A 21,304-nucleotide genomic window follows, 5' to 3' on the forward strand; every position below is an offset into this window, starting at 1 on the left:
TCTGAACTACCCACCCACCCCCGCTTCCTTCTTTTCCCTCATTCTACACATCTGTCACAAGAGCCAACTGGTTCTCCTGTCCACAGATGCTGAGAGTCTCTCAACTCTTTCTTTGTTTATTTTTTTGAGACAGAGTCTCACTATGCCCTCAGTAGAGTGCTGTGGCATCACAGCTCACAGCAATCTCCAACTCTCGGGCTTAGGTGATTCTCTTGCCTCAGCCTCCCAAGTACCTGGGACTACAGGCACCTGCCACAATGCCCGGCTATTTTTTTTGTTGCAGTTTGGCTGGGGCTAGGTTTGAAACAATCACCCTCAGTATATGGGGCTGGTGCCCTACCCACTGAGCCACAGGTGCTGCCCAGGATCCTTAACTTCTTAAATCTTTTAACTATTGACAGATAAATGATTGTATAGGTCAGTAACACAAGTATGCCCTCATTTTATACATGAGAAATGGAAGAGACCCATACACAGTCGCAAAATCAAACTAAATGCCTTGTGGAGGGATGGAATCAAGCAAGGCAAGGGGGGTGGGATTCCTATATCAGTCTCCCATGTATTTTCAGCCCTAGACTGGAGGAGAGGAATATATACACACAGACACTACCAGGTGCAGCGTGAAGAGGGTCTCAAGCCAAAGACTGGCTCAGAGAATGGTAGTAGGCTCTGAAGTTTATTAATAACAAATAATTTTACTACAATGAAATCTATTTCCTTAAATAAAGAATGGGTTGTGTAAAACCACAGGAAGATACTTATTTAAAAACAAAACAAGTGTTGACAAGGATATGCAGAAACCAGATCCCTTGTGCATTCCTGGTGGGAATGTAAAATGGAACAGCTGCCATAAAAAATAGCACGGCAGGCTCGGCGCCCATTGCTCAGTGAGTAGGGCGCCCGTAGCTCACTGAAGGTGGTGGGTTCGAACCCAGCCTGGACAATGACAACTGCAACCAAACAAGTGGCCAGGCATTGTGGTGGGCACCTGTGGTCCCAGCTACTCGGGAGGCTAAGGCAAAAGAATTTCTTGAGCCCACCAGTTTGAGGTTGCTGTGAGCTGTGATGCCATGGCACTCTATCCAGGGCGACATAGTGAGACTCTGTCTCAAAAACAAACAAACAAAAAAAAATAGCATGGCAGTGCTTCAAAATATTAAGCATAGAACTATTGTGGGGTCCAGCAATTGTACTTTTAGGTATATACTCAAAGCAAATGAAGGCAGGGACTGAAATAGATGTTTGCACACCAATGTTCACAGTAGCCCAAAGGTCGTAACAACCCAAATGTTCACTGCCAGACAAATGGATGAACAAGCTGTGGTCTGTCACACGACAGGACAGAGTCTTATAAGAGTAAGGTTCTGATACCCACTACAACACGGATGAACCTATATGTCATTATGCTGAGTAAAATAACCTAGACACAAAAGAACAAATATTAGATGATTCTACCCATATAAGGTGCCAAGAATATTCAAATTCAGAGATGGTGGTTTCCAGAGGCTGCTGGGAGGGGAGACTGGTGTGTTGTTCTTTAATGAGCAGAGAATTTCAGTTTGAGAAGATAAAAAATTTCTGGAGCTGGTAGGTGGTGATGGTTGTATGTATAATAATGTGAATGTGCTTACTGCCACTAAACTACATACTTAAAAATAGAATGATACGTTTTGTTATATACAATCACCATAATAAAAAAAGACTTAAGTGCGTAACACAGATACCATTTTATATTAAATGGGAAAACCCACTGCAAAGCTTTTATAGTGATGCACTTTTGACCACCAAACCCCTGTGACCTTGTGTTTTTATAACTATCGGGAAGTAAGCATCACTTTGTAAAGAGCTCTGAGCTTGCAGTTATTGTTCAAGCTGACTGACTGCTGCTGTGATTTCTGGCCAACCCTTTACTGTTTCCTGTAATATTTAGTTACCAGACTTTTATCAGATTTTATCAGGCGAGACATTCTAATATGGGACAGGAAGGTTATTTCCTTAATATAAGTGTTTCCTTCTGATATAACATCATTTGATGAAAACAAAATAATTTAACATTTGCTCACATTTAATGTGTGCAACCTAGAAAATAATCTCCGCAAAAGCCTGAAGAATGATAAAGACTAAGACATTAAAAATTGTGGTTTCAGGGCTATTTCTATTATGAAAAATTATATCCCTTTTATTCTTCAGAATTCTACAATTAAAAAACACTGCCTTTGATGGCAATATCAATAATCAATCCCTTTGCAAAGAAAAAGATCATGGGCTCACTGTTTAGAAATTGTGATCTACAGAATATGGGTCCTTCTGACCAATCCCACCACTTTTTAAACAATATCCATGTGAGATGTGAGAGATGTGAGGGACAGCCACAAAGAGAAGCAGTGAGTTTTTCTTTGAGATAAGAGTAAAGACTGGTCCTGTTACTACATACAAGTTTATGAATAATGAGGGAAAGATGTTCCTTGATCCTTCTTCCCCAAATCCTTCAGGTAAATATATGTGAGTGTGTATATATACACACACACACACACTCACGCACACACCCACTCCCCATAACGACCCTGAATCCTGTTTACATTCCATCCTGTATACATCTAATTTTCTTTGCTTCCGGGCTGCTGTATGTGGCTAACAAATCACCTATAATCATTACACCTATAACCATTACACAGTTATTCTTTCCAAACTGAACTTTTCCAGAGGCTGTTTATCAATCTTTCTATTTGTTCTTAACTTCTATGGTAGTCATTAAGGCTGCTCCCACATACTTCGATTCACTTCCAGGCACCTAGAAAATTGCACTTTTTTACCCTCATTGAAATTGGGCCTGGTTACAAGACTTGCCTGGGCCAATGAGATTTAAGTGGAAGGGAATGTGTCAGTATTAGTTTGAAGTTTTCAGAGTTTCCTGGTCATCCTCCAAATTGTACCTTCCTTTACCTCTGATCCTCAGTCCTACCCCATTAACTTGAGGCCCTGAGTGATTCCTAAGAAAAGACTCCACACTGACCTCCACTGGACACAAACTTGTGTTAACACATTGAGATTTTTAAGTTATTGCCATTGCGTAACCTAGAACCTAGCCTATCCTGACTGAAAAGTTCCTCCCTTTCTCTCCCCAGGCTTCAAAAGCGTTAAGCATAAACTCTGCCACCTTCTCTCCTCATTAGTCATAAACTTATCAGCAGTAACAGGACCATTCTTTTCTTCTTTACTCTTATCTCAAAGAAAAACTTACGGTTCTTTTTGTTTGCCTTTCTCACATGTACATTATTTAAAAAGTGGTGGGGGTGGTCAGAAGGACCAATATTCTATAGATCAGTTTCTAAACAATGAAATCATGATCTTTTTCTTTGCAAATATAGATGTGCAGCTTCTTTTAAATAAAAGTAAAGTATTAAGTTGCCATAGTTAGATAAATATTCCTGCCTGCTTGGTCCCAAATCACTGACTGTTCCAGGGTCTCTAGTATAGAAACTTAAAATGGAAGCTGCAACTGGGAAAAAACATGATTCAAAGATTTCTCCATCTAAATAGAAAAGGTAAGTAATGTAATGCTTTAATACCATAACACCAAAGACACATCTGACAGCACATTCAAAAAGGCTACAAACTTCAAATGTAGTGTTTACTTAAATAAAAAGTGAGATACGAGACCAATACTAACTTTGTGCCACAAATGTGAAAAATTCAACATGCACAGACAAGTACAAAAAAATGATGACTTTCTTCATTCTACATCTATTTTATTAAAACATGATAAATTAACCTAAAAAGGAAATGGTTCATAGATATTTTTAAGTTATTTTAAAATAATTTTTATAGCCATCTATGTAAGATTTGTCTCAGGTCTATCACAACAGGCAGCAAAGTACTAAAATGTATTCTTCACTGCCATTCTTACAATATATTTAAATGAACTTTTTACCTTCTAAGTGGTTTTTGCTCTGAAGAGAGTTACAGTCCACACCTTCATGTTTCAGGCTGTTTGTCTTAATCTGGTCACTAGAAAATAAAACAAAACACACACCCACAGACTGTCTTAGTTATTCTAAGAAAAAGAAAGAAAACAATATTTGTTAAACAATTACTGTATGCTATGTGCATACAGTGGGGGGATGTTTCATGTATATTATTTAATTTCCATCTCACCACACTTATTATTTTAGCTGTGATCCTCATTTTACAACAGGAGAGTAAGGCTGCAAAAGTAAAATTAGTTTGCCCCATCATTAAAATCCAATGTCTATCTGGTTACAAAGTCCTCATCTTTCTACTTTCCCTACCATACTCCTTTCTGAGAAGTGTTACACAATTATCCTGGCAAGTTAAAAATGTTCCCTCAAGTCTTTACTGAAACAGTTATTCTAAGAATACATAAGCATGTTTTAGAGGTTACATAGAGAAGTGCAAATGTACTGCTAACAGTAACATAGTAAATGTATTTGGAATTAAACCCAAACCTGGTTATTTGTCTGAATTCTTTTATATTTGCTAAAAAGAAAATATCTCTTAAACTGACAGTAGAAAACAGCTGCAATTCTGAATTACAATAGATTGAAGAATTAAACAATCATCGTAATGCCTAAGATGAAACCAATATGCTTTAAAACCTGTAGTACACATAGGTAGTTGACAATGATAACAACCGTGGTCATATGGTTCTACAGTTTCCAAATTTTCTAAAAATAAACGGCTGTTATTTTTGGAATTAATTATTAAAAACAAATCAGAAATATCAAATGAACTGCAGTATCCTAGCTTTTTGTATGTTAAGCTATTTCCACTATATTTAACCCAAATTTTAAAAATTACTTCAAATAATTAACAAGAAAAGATAGTGGGTGGAAAACACATTTACTGAACGTATCTATTACCTGAAGAATACTGTTTCTTTAACACCACTGATCTCCACTGCTGTGCCATTTCCGTCGATAACAGGGGAGTCCAAATTAGCAGATCCATTACTGATGTGATCGCTGCTTTCGTATCCAGACTCCGTCCTTTGCATCTGCCAGTTATCACCATAAACTTTGCTGTCCGCGAGGCCTTTATTTTTCTCTGTCCCTTTTCCATTAGATTCCAGGGAACTTCTGCTTCCTACTTCCTGCTTTGTTTCATCTTCATAGATGGTCATTAAGCCTTTTTGCTTTGGATTCTCTTTTGGCCAATTATTGAAACTCTGATCTTTGCTCCCTTTAGGTTTGTTACCAATGCTTGATTTATGTCTTGGACTATGCTGTCTTTTTTCACTTTCATTAAAAATACTGTCAACATTTAATGTTTCTCTCATAGGTTTCCAACCTCGGTTCCGACTTTTACTGCTGCTATGACAGCTGCTTCCTTTATCCCTAGAATCTTGGCTGCCATCTGTATCATATCCAGGGCCACTGTCACTCCTCACTTTGCCGGTTATTTTCTCTCCTGGAACAAGAACCTGGGATTTACTTGAACTTACTTGTGCAGAAGCTCGACTCTGGCAGGTCACTCGGTCATGTTTACATGGTCCTTTTCCTTGACTATGATACAGATGTGGATTCCCATGTTGTCTAAAGCCGTTTGTGGCAGGAGGTGATCCAGACTGGAAATGTGAAAGATCTTCTTCAACCAATTCTTAAAAAAAAGTTAAAAAAGAAAAGAGAAACTATTCTTCAGAGCCACTTGTTCATCACAATCCAAATACCTCATTTGAGAAGAAATCTTAAAATTATGAATAAGTTACATCACATGCTATTTTGAGATTAAAAAATGTTTTCAGTCTTCTATGCTTAATAAATAAGAAGGCATTAATAAAAGAATAAAAGAAACAAATTAAAAAAATGATTCTAGGGTAGAATGTAAGCTAACTGAAAGCAGTTTTTTTTTTTTTTTTTTTTTTTTTTGAGACAGAGCCTCAAGCTGTCCCCCTGGGCAGAGTGCCATGGCATTACAGCTCACAGCAACCTCCAGCTCCTGGGCTCAAGCGAGTCTCCTGCCTCCGCCTCCCAAGTAGCTGGGACCACAGGCGCCCGCCACAACGCCCGGCTATTTTTTGGTTGCAGCCGTCATTGTTGTTTGGCAGGTCCGGGCTGGGGATTCGAACCCGCCACCTTAGGTGTACGTGGCTGGCGCCTTAGCCGGTTGAGCTATAGGCGTCGAGCCTGAAAGCAGTTTTTTTAAAAAAAGTGTTCTATCTCACTTATGATCAACAAAAATCATAAAAACAAAATGTTTTCTACCTGTTATATTGGTAAAGATTTAAATTTGTTTAATCAATTGCTGCTGTGAGTGTAAAAAGAAACAGACATCCATTCTCCCTTGGTGGGAGTGCTGGCCAGGTCGGCCGTTCAGGAAGGCAACGGAGTCACATCAGTCAAAATTGAAATTAACATACCCTGACCCAGCAATTCCTCTGAAAGAATTTTACTCTACGGCTATATACAAAAGCCATACGAAGATATTTGTGAAAGGATGTCGCTGCAGCAAAAATCTTAAATCATCCTTTAAAATCTACCAATATCAGTGAAATCATGCTATGTCCATGAAGAAAAGAGAATTAAACCACAGAAAGTAAAACATGCTTATATGAACTGTAAACTACTCGCAGTGAACAGAGGGAAGGTCAGAAATTCCTGGAAAAGAAGTACTTGTCACTTATTTTTATAACCTTCCTTATTATTTGTGCCATGTGAATAAACTGCGTCTATAAATAAAGTGAAAACATCAGAATATAAACACAAGTATCCCAGGATAGAGTTAAATAAGAGGAAGGAAAATTTACATTTTTAGATTTAGTACAGGTGTAGTAAGAGATCGTATGGGGAAATATATAAAATATAATATGTAAGTACATGGAAATTATAAGTTACACAATTCAGTTTTAAAATAAGATTTTTAGTACCCCCCTTTTAAATGAATGCTATAAGCTCTTCACTTACCTCTATGTCGGCCTAAATCTTTTCTTTGTCCCTTCTCTAAATCTTTCCTTTGTGAAGAAAGTAAGTTTTTCTGTTCAATAGCTTTTAGAGCACATTCTCTGGAAATGTCTTTTATCTTTTCCCTTTGATCAATATGACTTAATTTAACTGCAAAAGAAATCATTCTTATAATAATACAGATCATTTTTCAAATTGCTCAACAAAAATAAAAATTGAACTATATAAAAATTTTTAAGATGTTACATATTAAACACAGAACATTAAGTATACAATAAGCTAACTTGTATGCTTAGTTAAAAAAATGCAGTATGATTTTTAATGACACTGGAGATGCACATTATCTTTTAAAACTTCAAAAGCTTCTGGTGTGGCCCCTAAAGCAAACATAAAGGAGAAAAAGAAACCTGCCATTAAAACAAGAAGAGCTCAAGGTAATGGGGTGCTCACTATTAGCCAGGTGTCTTGCTCATTTCAATCTGAGGCAGGCACAACTACTTTCTCCATTTTAGGCAAGGAAACTGAGGCAGAGAGGAATTAGAGACTTGCCTAAGTATAAACATGGAGCTAGAATATCAACCCAAGTTGTCTGGTTCCAACACTTGTGTTCTCAAACACAGCAGTTCTCAACCTGTGGGTTGCAACCCCATATTTTACATAACGATTCATAACAGTAGCAAAATTACAGTTATGAAGTAGCAAGGAAAATAATTTTATGGTTGGGGGTCACCACAGCATGAGGAACTGTATTAAAGGGTCGCAGCATTAGGACGGTTCAGAACCACTGCTCAAACACATCCACATTGTTCCTGGGCATATCAGTAGGTGCCTTTTGAAACAAAAATGTCTTAAAGAATATCAACAACAAGAGAGAACTGAATAAAAATGAGCTTAAGAACAAACTACAACCACAGTAACTCTGAACCACTGTTAATTTTGGTAAGTATGCCAAATTATTAACTCATGTTTTTTTTTTTTTTCTTTAACTTGATGTTTAATGCCTTGAAGGAAAGGCCACATCACAACTTCCTTTGGTAACTGTCCAGATTGCCCCAGGCCTTCCACAGCTCTGAGTAAGTGGAGAAACTCAACTTTTCAAATCAAACAGGTCAGGTAAAACTACAGCCCTCAGAGAGAGGCATAAATCCAAGACCAAATTTTCTTACCTTGTTATTTTCCCTTCCTGGCCAGGGAAAGCTAATTAAGCACCCTCCAATAAGTGAAGAAAGATGACAGTCGGCTGCTCAGGGACAGTGTAAAAATGATGACGCGAACACGTACCTGGTCCTCTGCCTCCACTCGTCTGAGCGTGGCTCCGGTTAAATGATGAAATAGTACTGGTTTGAAATTTCTGATTTTCTCTCTGTTTTGCCTGGTCACCAAATCCATTTTCTTTTGAATTATCTAACTTTGAAACTGTGGGCTTTTCACATCCTTAAAATGATAAAACAAAAATGTATCATTCCTGCCCATTAGCAGAAGAGATGGTTGAATAATCGTTTTTTCAGACATTTTTAATGGTTGACAAAATTACCAAAAATTAGAGGACTGACATTGCTTACAGATTTCTATTAATACATGCTGTCTCACGCATCCAAAAACGGCCTGCTTTAGACTTTTCCAGTTTCCTAAATTGCTTAAAATTTACTATTAGAAAAAGGGCTACTGGCCAAGCAGCCTCTCTTCTGCTGTGTGACCATAATAGCAGGTGAGTCCTGAGGGGACGTGAGTCCACTGATGAGGAAAGGTTCCTTTCTAAAGATTAAAAACAAAACTAAAACTTTCCTGAACTCCATTTCACTGAAACCTGAATTTGAAATTATCCCGAACACTCATTTCATATCCCGTAATATTCCTAGTTAATGATGATAATAGAAGATAATGAAAAAATTAAAAAAAAATTATTACCCATATTTTCTGCAACAGACTTGTAATGTGACCAGTTGACAACCTGCCTGAGTGCGTCTTCAGTAGAAACTGCTGTGCCATCTGGGTTTGCGTAAAACAAAAGCAGTGGCTGAAAGTGGCATCGGATACACTTGGAGACAACATCTTTCCATCTAGTTCCAATCTTTCAAAAAACCACAATGAATTAAAAACAACTTGTAATCGCTATGCTACATGAAAAGACAGGACTCTTCTAAACATTATGATTTAAAAAATTGATGGGAAAAGACTATATAGACTTTGTATAACAAGATTTAATCATCACATTTTAGAAGATTTCCACATACGTGGAAATGTATGCCTGGCTTATGACAAAGATTTTAAGGACATTCAATTGAGAAATGTAAAAGCATCTGTTCAACAAGTTATGTTAGAAATAACTGGACCAGCCATATGAGAAAAATAACTTCAATCCTGCATCCTATAAAACACAAAAATCAACTCAGAATGGATCATACAAAAACTATAAAAGTTATGGAAGAAGGCAAAGATTTTTTAGATAGGGTACTACACAAACCACAGGAAAAAAATTGTAAAATGGACTTCATTGAAGTTAATTAATAATTTCTGCTCTTGGAAATACGCCATTAAGAAATTGAAAAAAGCAACATATATCTAATAAAGGATTGGTAGGCAGAACAAAGTTTTACAACTCGTTAACAAGAAGATAATATAATTTGAAATAAGTGGTAAAACACTTGAACAGACATTTCACCAAAAAAACACTGAATGCTCTGGGTGGCACCTGTGGCTCAAAGGAGTAGGGTGCTGGTCCCATATACTGGAGGTGGCAGGTTCAAATCCAGCCCTGGCCAAAAGGAAAAAAAAACTACAAAAAAACCCACAAAATACTGAATGCCCAATAAGCACATGCTCAGAAGATGCTCAAATCATCCCCAATCACAAGGAAAATGCAAATTAAAGCCACAGTGAGATAATACACATCCACCAGATGAGCTAAAGTTAGGCTACCAGTATGAAGCACTGCAGAGAAGGTGGAACAAGAACTCTCACACACTGCTTGTAGGAAATGCAAACTGGACCCATCCTTGGAAATCAACTTGATAGATTCTTGTAAAGTTCAACATATACTCACCACACAACCCAGAAATCTCACTGCTGGGTATTATCTAACAGCAATGGGAAAAAGTATGGTCACACAAAGACTGTTCACACTTCAACAGGAAAACGGATAAGTAAACTGCTGCACAGCCATGAAATGGAACCCAATAGGGCTAAGGCCCTGATAATAGAAGACGTGAATGAACCATAAAGCCCTTATACTGAAGGCAGGAAGCCAGACACACACTGTAGGAGGCCACAGAATGGGCAGGAGTAATCTATAGTGAGAGCAGAGATTTCCTAGGCCCCGGGTAGAGTGAGGGGACTGGTGGCAAAGGTGCACGACACAATTTTTCTGGAGTGATGAAACATGTTCTGTATACTCATTATGGTGTTTACACAGGTATAAACAAACATACATCGACACTCAAACTGCAGGCTTAGAATAGGTGCGTTTTTCCTCTTTTCAGTCATATGGGTCACAGGCAGTGAAATGGGTGCATTTTAATGTTTGCAAATTATACCTCTATCTAGTTAATTTATAAAACAAAATTGACCAAATAAAAACCCATAAAACACTTAAGAATATCATTCTAGAATATTTTTGTAGGGAATAAGCCTTCTAAAAAAAATCCCCAGGAGCTTTTTCAGACTGCATATTTTCAGCTATTTACTCTCCTTGCCTGGGATTCTGAGAGACTTAAGGAGTTAATTTCAAAAAATAAACAGAAAACCTCACAGAGGTATTTACACACCCAGTTCTTCCTCTAAATTTTAACAACTTAAACTAGATGCAAAGAAGGAACTTCAAAATCCTGCTACACACTGATTCAAGATGGAACGTCTTTTTTTTTTTTGAGACAGTCTCACTATCTTGCCCTTGGTAGAGAACAGTAGCATCACAGCTCACAGCAACTTCAAACTCGTGGGCTTAAGCGATTTTCCCTCAGCCTCCCGAGTAGCTGGAACTATAGGTGCCCACCACAACTCTCGCCTATTTTTTGTTGCAGTCATTGTTTTAGCTGGCTGGGGTTGGGTTTGAATCCACCACCCGTGGTGTATATGGTTAGTGCCATAACCACTGTAATATGGGCATCAAGCCCAAGATGAGAACTTCTTAATAAACTCCTGTACTTAAGTAATTCAAGTGAAGTATGGATTTCAGAATACAAATACCAAATTTTTTTCAACAGCTTTCCTTCTGTGCAGTTTTCTTTCTGGTATTCTACCCTGCAAATTTTAATTATCTTGGCCTCTGTGAATTCCAATTTTGGTCTCCAAAACGCAGTGAAGCTACTAGCCCCAATGACAATTACAGCAACAACAAAAATAAATGAATAGGATTTGATTAAATTAAAAGCCACTGCACACCAAGGAAATAATCAACAGAGCAAATAGCTTGCAGAACAGAAAATACCCACAAGCTACACATCTGAAAAAGGGCTCATAATCAGAATCTACCAGAACTCTAGCAAATCAAGAAAAAAATGAACAATACCATTAAGAAGTAGGTAAAAGATATGAACAGAACCTTTTCAAAAAATAGACAAATGGCCCATAAACATATGAAAAAATGCTCACTGTCACTAATCATCAGGGAAATGCAAATTAAAACCACAATGAGATATCACCTTACCCTAGTTAGAATGGCTTTTATTAAGAGTCCAAAAACAACTCTGGCCTGGATGCAGAGAGAAAGGAACACCCATACATTGCTGATGAGAATGTAAATTAGTACAACCTCTATGGAAAACAGAATGGAGATTCTTTAAAGAACAAAAAGTACACCTACCATCTGATCCACCAGTCTCACTAGTGGGTATTTATGTACCCAAAGGAAAATAAATTATTTTAACAAAAAGACACCTACACACAAATGTTTATTGCAGCAAAATTCACACATGCAAAGATGTAGAATAAACCCAACAACTCCTCAGTTCATAAGTAGATTAACAATATGTATACCATGGAGTACTACTCAGCCACAGGAAAGGACAGACCAATGCCTTTTGCAACAATTTGGATGTAACTGGAGACCATTCTCCTAAGTGAAGTGCTCAAGAATGGAAAAACAAATACAAAATAAATAAATAAAAGAAAAACCAATACCACATAGACTCCACATTAAACTGCAACTAACCAATGAGCCCACATGTGCACAGAGGGAAGTAAAATTCAGTGGAAATCAAGCAGTGGGGAGAAAGAGGAGATGGGCAAAAACCTACCTAACGGGTTCAATGAACACTGTCTGGGAGATGTGGTCACTATCTGACTCAAGCACTACAGAAGCAATCTGTATAACCAAAAACATTTGTACCCCCGTAATATTTTGAAATTAAAAAAGACAATCATGTTTTCATTACTAGTTATATAAAAGTATTATGAATCATCTACAAAGAAATACATAACTATCCATCACATGAGACCGACTGTCACTGACATAGGATCACTGACAATTATATATTTGTATGCTAATATTCGATTACTCATCTTTTTATCAGTATAAAAATAGGCTGGTTTAAAAGTCAGCTTCAAAATAAATTTCAAGAATAAAAAGAAATTTGAAATTAAAAATTTTACCATTATGCTCATTTATTATTTGACATCATATAATTTTGAATATCAATATTATATCATTATTATATCATTTATTCCTAAAAAGAAAAAGCCTGAGTAATTAATTATTCCAGTTAGTGAAAGTATCACTTACCTCTTTCACATTTGCATCATCGAAAAATACCCATTTGGAACTTTTCGTATGAAAAGCAAAGGCACAATAATGACGGCTGGTATAGCAGATCACACCAACAAGGTGAAGTTCACTATTTTTGGCATTTTCATCAGTAACTCTATAAAAAAGCTGTTTAAAAAATTAATAATATACATTTAATACTATACCTTTTTAAAAAGAAATAATTTGATGAATTATATATTTGATTCATTATAAAAAAAATTTCTCATGCATACTGCTCTAATCCAATAATATATCAAGGTGCCACTAACATTGTGCTGTTGTTTTGTTTTGTTTTCTTTTGTTTTTTTGCTGATTTATTATTTTATATTTTATCTCTTTGTCATCCTTGTAGAGGGCAGTGGCAACATAGCTCACAACAAACTCAAACTCTGGGGCTCATGCAACTCTCTTGTCTCAGCCTCCTGAGTAGCTGGGACTATAGGCACCTGCCATAGCACCTGGCTACTTTTTAGAGATGGGGTCTCGCACTTGCTCAGGCTGGTCTTGAACTTGTGAGCTTAGGCAATCCATCTGCATTGGCCTCCCAGAGTGCTAAGATTACAGGCGTGAGCTACTGTGCCCGGCTAACATTGTGCTGTTAATGAAATTATTACTTTTTATTTGTCCACAAAAACTTTAAGTCCAATAAAATGCATTGACTACAAATTAGTTTAATAATAATATGACATCTAATTACATGACTGACAATTTACATAGATAAACTCCACATGTGAGATAAATTACACATTGTTGGTAATTCTTGACTGAATCACATATCTGAATATACATTAAACATATTACCCAAAAGATACCTAAAATTTTAATTATAATATATGCTAATTCAAAATATATTAAGAAAGTAACAATGTATTAAGAAAAAACAAGCATATTAAGAGATCAGTGCTGACATGAATTTTATATCATAAATCTTCTAGGCTAATAGTAGTCATAAGAATGATCATACATATCAGAAATAACCAATCATCATCATTCTGGAGTAAAAGACAAAAATGAAATAGTTTACTCTGTAACTGAAGGCCATTCCTAGTCTATGCAGGAAAAGCATTCTAGTTACCCTGATTTGATTCCACTTATCTTTACTAGATTACATCTGAATATTCTTTCCTTTAGAAAGAAATTTTGTCGTGAAAAACAAAACTAAGAGTATCATAGTATACAAAGATGCCTGCAGAGGTGTCCAACCTTTTTTCTTTTCTGTGGCACATTGGAAGAGTAAGGATTATCTAGGGCCACACATTAAATACACAAATGGTAAGGGCAAGCTGATTAGCAAAAAAAAAAGGTCTGGGCATACTTTTCAGGATCTCTGACACCACAGTTAAGGAAAAAAGGTCTTCATGAAACGTGCATGTGGCCCATGGCACCCCAGATTGGACAACCCTGCAAGAGGAATTTAAAAATAAAAGAGAATAAACAAAGTTAAGATACCCCAGGAAGATAAAGTTGTGTTGCTAGATTTCGAACAACGTCTTCAGTCAAGTCGGAATGCTCCGAGTCCCAGACTAAACCAACTGTGACAATCTCTGGGCAATTCATTAAAACACGGCGAATTTTTATTTTTTGGCCACAGTTACTCTACAAAAAACCACAAAAGATATGTTTTGAAATTATCAAAAAATATATAGCAAAGGCAAAGCCTTATACAGTTTGTATTATACAATGACAATCTTAATACACATCTGAAATTTGCTTCTTCAGTATTCTCAAATTGACATCTAGCAAGTTATTTTAATTATCAATTAAATAATAAGTTTATTTTAAATCCAAGTAGTCTTTGATATCTTTATAAATCTGAAAACAAGAATTTAACCTAGGGGTGGCTCCTGTGGCTCAAAGGAGTAGGGCTCCGACCCCATAGGCCAGAGGTGGCGGGTTCAAACCCAGCCCTGGCCAAAAACTGCAAAAAAAAAAGAATTTAACCTAAAAAAAGCAGAAATAAAGCCCTTGAAGTCATTAACAATATTAGATGAGAAAATATCATTTATCATGTTCATTTAAAAAAGGAAACTTTCCCTTTAGTCAAATACTAAATTTCAGAACTTTGAAAAGATTCAATCAATAAATACTAAACCTTTCACAAAGTTGAGCTTTTAAAGGAATTGTACTAAGATAAATAGCTCACATAATATAAAGTTACCTAAAACAATATCATTTTTAATTCTCTATGAGAATTAATATTTACATGATAATTTCTTTTCTTTTCTTTTTTTAGGGGGGAGACAGAGTCTCACTTTGTTGCCCTTGGGAGAGTGCTGTGGCATAATAGCTCACAACAATCTCAAACTATTGGGCTTAAGCAATTCTCTTGCCTACGCCTCCTGAGTAGCTGGGACTATGGGTGCCCCAACATTAATACCCGGCTATTTTGAGAGATGGGCTCTTGCTCTGGCTCAAGCTGGCCTTGAACCTATGAGCTCAGGCAATCCACCTGCCTCAGCCTCCCAGAGTGCATGATAATTTCTGAATACCTATTTCAAACTTACAAACATAGAAACATTCTTATATTCTCCAAATTATACTTACAGGACATTTCCTATAGTCATCTGTTGTATTTGCTGCTTGTAGCAATTCGGCAAACATTTCAGGTTTAAAGCGTTCATGCCTTTCCACCATTCTTTCAACTTCATTGCTATGAAAAAAGAAGCAGTCCTAAATCTGGCCTATGAACTTAAAACTTTAATAAATTACATATGAAAAATATTAAGTTGTCAATACAGATGTGTATCCCTTTTTCTGCCTAAAACATGACCGTATCTGAAAAACTAGTCACAAAGTACATTTCCATATGATGAAAAACATACAGAATAAAATAACACAAAATTATATTTTTGTTTGCAACTACGTGAAGGTAAGATGCTCTGTCCGGAGATATTTCTAAGGCAAATGTTTCTTTTACACTGTAACTTAATAAGGAAACTTGAGTTTAAACTCTGCCCTAACAAGAACAACATTATAGGAAAGGCTCCTATCAGGCTGAAAGTTTGCGGAAGCAAAGTTATCAATTTCAGCTAGAAGACCCTTTGAGGATTATATGAAGAAATCCCAACCAAGTTATCTAAGCCAGAATTGTGCCTTTTGTTCCTATTACGAATGCCAATGATTCTGTCAGAGCCCAAGCTGGCCTTTTAATACAGTACAGGACATCTGTGTCATTGTTTATGCAACTGCTCTAAGAGTCATATTTTTGCATATCAAGTTATTAAGTACCTTTAAATAACTATGCAAACATTTTCAAAAAGGAATGTAATGTAAACTAAAACACCCTAATTTCTATTCTAGATATTCTGTCTCTACATTAGTAATGTAACTATCATAGAGCTGGGTATATTTTACAGTTCAATAGTTTAAATAATCTACAAGTATTTGTTAACAACTAAAAGTACTCTTCCAAAACACTTCACAAGTATACTAGAAAGCACTAAATCTGATAAGCTCATTAAAATCGCACATGCTGGTTTTACAAAACTGACAGCCTAGAGTAGTATTTAACCAGACAAATTGTGAAGTCAGACAGACCTGGGTTTCAGTCTTAATTCATCCCATTACCGGATTAACCTCATTAAACTTATTTCTTCAACCAGAAAATAGTGTTTTTGTTAAGATTAAAAGTGATAACTTACATAAAGCCTGGAACATAGTAAGCATTCAATAATTGGTATTCAATACTTCTTATCAATTAAAAAAAAAGATATTATAATTAGAATTCAAAGTCTGCATTCCTGCAACTAGCAGTGTGGACCAGGCAGAGATTGATGGCGATCTAATTCTTAGTATCTAAGATCCTGCTGAGAACACGGTATTTTACACAAGAGCTTCAAAGTAAAGCTAGAATTTTACAGTTTTTAATTTATAGTCGATCCTTGCTCAAACGCCACCCTACTTTTCATACAAATTGAAAAAAAAATGACTATTACCTACAATTGGTTTACCAACTCTGTTTATATATGTGAAAAAGATGATAAACATATCTAAATAACATGGCTATTATTTAGCAATCTTTAAGAAATAATGTGTTAAGAAAGCCAGGAAATTAATTAATATAAAATGGATATTCACTGTGCACACTGAAAAAAATATCAAGTATCTGTTCCACTGATATATTCTATAATAACTGGTAATTATTCATCCAGGATATATCTTTTGTATTAAAATTTCTACAAACATTCATGATCTGATTTAATGTTTCTCACATATGAAATATTTATGCTCTCAAATACCTGTTGGAAAATGTTCAAATAATTTTTATTATGTAAGGTCTAGGGATTGTTCTTGTATCACTAACCAGCTAATGCTTCCTGGACAGAGAGGGGTCAAGGCCAGGAGGCAAGCATGCCAATTTTTACTTAACATGAAGGTTGATTCCTCAAATGTAATAACTTGAGAATTACATTCATATTTTTCTTTTCTGCTTACCCTAGCTTTCATCACCACGAAGGGACATGGTGAAACTGACAGGAAACCTGGCCATTACACAGAGAACATCTTATCAAAAATGAAGAAACCATCTATAGTGCCGTTTACCCCCGAGTTTGGTCTTTTTAAACTCCCCTTCCCAGTGCCAAAAACTTGTTATAAATATAAATAGACGTAAATTTTAAATAGTATTTAACACAGAACTTCAGTGAGGGGAAATTCATGTTATCATCTTATAGAGTAAGTGCTCAATAAATGTTTAAATGTGATACTAACAATGCTTGGTAAATATATGCTTTAGTAGGTTCTTACCATAGGGCTGTGGTCGAAATGTACCGCACAAATTCTGTAAAAGGCAGAGGGTCTGACGATGCTCCGCAGCTGCGACACACGCACTGTGGGTAAAAGCACACGTTTAATCTATCACTCACAGTACATAAATGCAGCGTCTAATAAAATAGCTAAGCCATCTCACCTGTTCATAAAGAGTCATCGCAAACTTCTGGTGAGTGATACAAGACCTGGAGGTACACATGTCTGCATCTCTGCTTGGCACTATGTGAAAATGAATCCGCTCCAGGATATTTTCCTAAGTTAAAAATAAAGACAAATGAGCTACTGATCTTACGGAGACCACTTGAAAATACGAATCTTCCAAAGTGTAAATTTAAGAGTGCCATACATATTGTTGTTTTTGGTTTTCCTCTCCAATCAATACTTCAAATATTCGATTATTTATATTTTGTAGCATCAGCTCAAAGAATGTTTAATGAAGGAAACATAATGTGACATATGATTTTAATCAAGTTTTTTTAAATCCCATCAAAATCAATCCATGGTGGCTGACATCTAGAATTTAATATTAGAAAAAAATAAAACATTTTCCTATGCTCCCCGCGTTCTCAGATTGAGAAAAATCAGATAACTATGGAAATATTCTACTTGAATCATCTAGGCCATTCATAGAACTTCCATCAAAATAAAGGCTCTGTATCTATACCCAGACCATGCAGGCGATGTGGTCTACAACAAAGTCCACAAGAATGTTCAGATTGATAATGCAGGTCAACGAGGGGGATTTCTTTAATATAGCAACCTTTCTTTAGAGTAAAACTTAACCAATGGATTCTTTTCATTAGCTAACTTCCCCCTCCTCTGCCCCTAAATATTTCAAACCACTCAATAATGTCTGAGTTTCTAGACATTGTATGAATTATATCATGTATTAATACATTCCATTTATGTGAAAGCAAAACTTAAAAGTTCAGCATTTTACAAAATACATTTATGTTTTCGACAATGGGTCGATTATAAACAGAAGAAATATGGAAAGTGTACTTTATTACCATGTGTGCCACTGACATATTTTGATCGACATGGAAGCGTGCTAGGCAACGTGCTAGTCAATGAGCTTTCCATCTAAGAAAACCACAAAGATGCTCATTTTAATAAAAAAGAGTAACAACATATAATTGCCAAGTGGATTCTACAGATAGTAAATTCTACAGAAATTCAGAGACGGTATTGGGATGGCAGGTATTATCTGGAAGGCGTGACTTAGTTTGAACTGACAAAAAACATAGATCTTAAAAGTTTTGAAGACATCAAGAACTTGAGCAAAGGCCGTTCCTTAATCAGGAATATAAAAAAATATAAATGAGGAACACAACAGAACCATCTCATTAGGAAGAGAAGTTTATAGAGGAAGCAAAGAGCTGTAAGTTGGGGTTTCATTGTAAAGGGCTTCAAATATCAGGACAAAAGGTCTACATTTGAATTGCAGAAATATTTGAAGGGTGTTAACCTTAAGAAATTTATACTAATATGGGGGTTATTAAAAAATACACCATAAAGGGACAAGCTGAATGGACACTAATAAGAGGCTACTTATGCTGAGAGCAGAGACCTGAATGAGAAATTGTGTTAGAGAATAAATATGGAAAAGTGTAGCAGCTCGTATAGCCTATGGCTAGGAGGAGTGAGAGTTATAAGAAATACCTGTAATGGAACACCTTGGTGAAAAGGGCATGGAGAGAGATTTGGTTCTAACAAGCATGAGTGAGCTCTGGAGATGAGAGCATTGGTGAATTGGCAGTCTCTACACCTGTGGTGTTGAGAAGCACAGCTCAGCCTTATATTAGGCTGGAGGAGAAGGCAGTCAAGGGCCATGCGCATTCTATCACGGACATGCTTACTCTGACTCTGTCTCCTCCTGCCTGCAGGACGCCAGCCCGGCATCTGTGCTGAAGATTACCAAGCTCTGCTAAAGACTAAGAGCTATCTGTTCTAAGAAGACTGCTTTACTCTCTCTAAGATACTCTGTCTCTCTCTCTCTCTCCAGCTAAAGTAGATAGCCCTCAAGCAACCTATGAGAAACTGTTCCTGAACAAGGTCGCTTAGTGGTCCATGTCCAGAACCTACCTAAGCTGGGCCCGAGACCTGGCCAGTCCCGGGCCCTGACAAGTGGTGTCAGAAGCGGAATAGTGAACGCCACTGACAAATGGTGCTTTGAGCAGGATTCAGTGAACATGGACCGAGGGGGAAATAAGCTTTAGCAAAATAAGAAAAAAAAAATAGAAATGCTTAGAGGGAAAGGAAATATCTCAGAAGGACAGCCAACAGCAGGCCTTTCTCATTCGGTTTTTTCTTTCCTGCGTTTTCTCTTTCCAAATTCTAACTACTACTTTTGTGGGAAAAAAGCTGGTAAAATCCTTCAGCCTCTTCTGTGAAGTGGCTGGAGAAAAACAGAAAAAAGCCTCTAAACAAGAGGGAAAGAGAAAGGCTAGACCTAGGAGATAAGAATCTTTAGTAAACAAGCCTTTAGCCTCAGGGGTGAGAAAAGCCTTCCTTAAAACAGCAAAGAAGAAAGTTTGGGAACAGGTTGCAAGAGTTTATTAAGTCAGGGAAGAGAACTTCTAACTGCCTTCCCCTAATACCTTCGCCCAATGCCAGCAGGAAGCAGCTTTTGAGAGACCGACGCCCCATTCCCTTTTTGGCAGTTAAGAGCTCTATTTAAAAAGAAAAGTGAGGTAGATTAAGGGGCTGGTGAAGAAACAGTGGAAGTAAAGTTTTGTAAAACAAGACTCCAGAGTAAAAAACAGCTCAAGAGCTCCTGTCTCTTTAAGGCAGCCAAAGGTTCTAAGAATTGAAAGGGAAAGATTGTAAAAAGTAAAAGGCCAAAAGAAGAAAACCAGTAGAGAAAAATCATGGCAAATGAGATACAGTAGTTGAAATACAGTTGAGAGATCAGATGAATCTTATAGTAGAAGCAGGTAAATGCTATATTGACATGACAACTCAAATTGGGCAGCTGGAAGATCAGAGGGTAAATCCCCCAGTTAACATCAAATGCCATAAATGTGGGAAGCTAGACCATAAGAGAAAAGAGTTTAAAAGGGAAAAGAACGTTGAATGCTAAAAAAAGGAACAAAGAGCATGTAAACCTCCAGGTGTATGTCCCAAGTATAAAAAAGGTTTTCACTGGGCCAAACATGCCGTTATCAACTTGATAGAAGATGGAACACCTTTATTGTAGGGAAATTATCAGTTGGGCTAGAATCAGGACCCACTGATAAGTCAAAGTTTAATACTTTCATTTCAAACCATTCTCAGAAAAAACAGTATAATTCAATTCTATGCCGTGGGAGCCCTCTGCCAGCTTGGTTAGACCTGTGGTGCCTTAGTGTAAAACTGGGGAAATTAAACCAGACCAATGGATGACAATGGATAATAATTAGACTAAATATGTTTGTGGAATATTAGGTTATCCTGCATGGTGAAGGGGTAACCGACTTCTCATCAGGGTCTGTGCACTACAACCGGAGTTGACACGGCCCAAAGGGGAAGTGTCACTCAGAAGCAAGTGAAGCCTTTGGAAGATTATGAGAGGTGAGAACAAAGGGAGGGAAGAGTACAAGTTAAACCACCTCTGTGCTAGGAAACTCCATTGGGAAAAAAGTATGGAATCAATTAGCAAAAATTTCGCTGGAAAAGCAGCTTGAAAGCAGGAAAAACTCTGCTATCAAGGAATTGTGAAGGGTGGTACTTTTTGGACCATGAGTTAACAGTTCCATGAGAGGAACTGCCAAGTGTAGAACCATTAATCCAGGAGTAACAGTCTTTTGCGATCTGTGAAGGGTGGATTTCAGTACCTCGAGTAGCAAAACCTTTGGAATAGCGAGAGAAAAATCCTCTGCTTGCAAAGATTGCA

General features: G+C 36.8%; 1 protein-coding gene across 1 annotated transcript in view; it reads right to left on the minus strand.

Moving 5' to 3' along the window:
* USP53 (ubiquitin specific peptidase 53) overlaps positions 1-21,304 on the minus strand; it is a 38,178-nt gene that overhangs the window by 10,501 nt on the left and 6,373 nt on the right. Inside the window, exons 3-12 of the mRNA XM_023519242.1 lie at positions 17,570-17,683; positions 17,407-17,489; positions 15,205-15,310; positions 14,110-14,256; positions 12,637-12,786; positions 8,826-8,988; positions 8,199-8,351; positions 6,921-7,067; positions 4,881-5,616; positions 3,932-4,008 (exon numbers count right to left, since the gene is read on the minus strand). Coding sequence (XP_023375010.1) covers positions 3,932-4,008; positions 4,881-5,616; positions 6,921-7,067; positions 8,199-8,351; positions 8,826-8,988; positions 12,637-12,786; positions 14,110-14,256; positions 15,205-15,310; positions 17,407-17,489; positions 17,570-17,683 — 1,876 coding nt within the window. The remainder of the gene's footprint in view (positions 1-3,931; positions 4,009-4,880; positions 5,617-6,920; positions 7,068-8,198; positions 8,352-8,825; positions 8,989-12,636; positions 12,787-14,109; positions 14,257-15,204; positions 15,311-17,406; positions 17,490-17,569; positions 17,684-21,304) is intronic.

This window comes from Otolemur garnettii, unplaced genomic scaffold (genome assembly GCF_000181295.1).
Source record: "Otolemur garnettii isolate 467f Iridium unplaced genomic scaffold, OtoGar3 scaffold00164, whole genome shotgun sequence".
NCBI classification, from domain to species: Eukaryota; Metazoa; Chordata; class Mammalia; order Primates; family Galagidae; genus Otolemur; species Otolemur garnettii.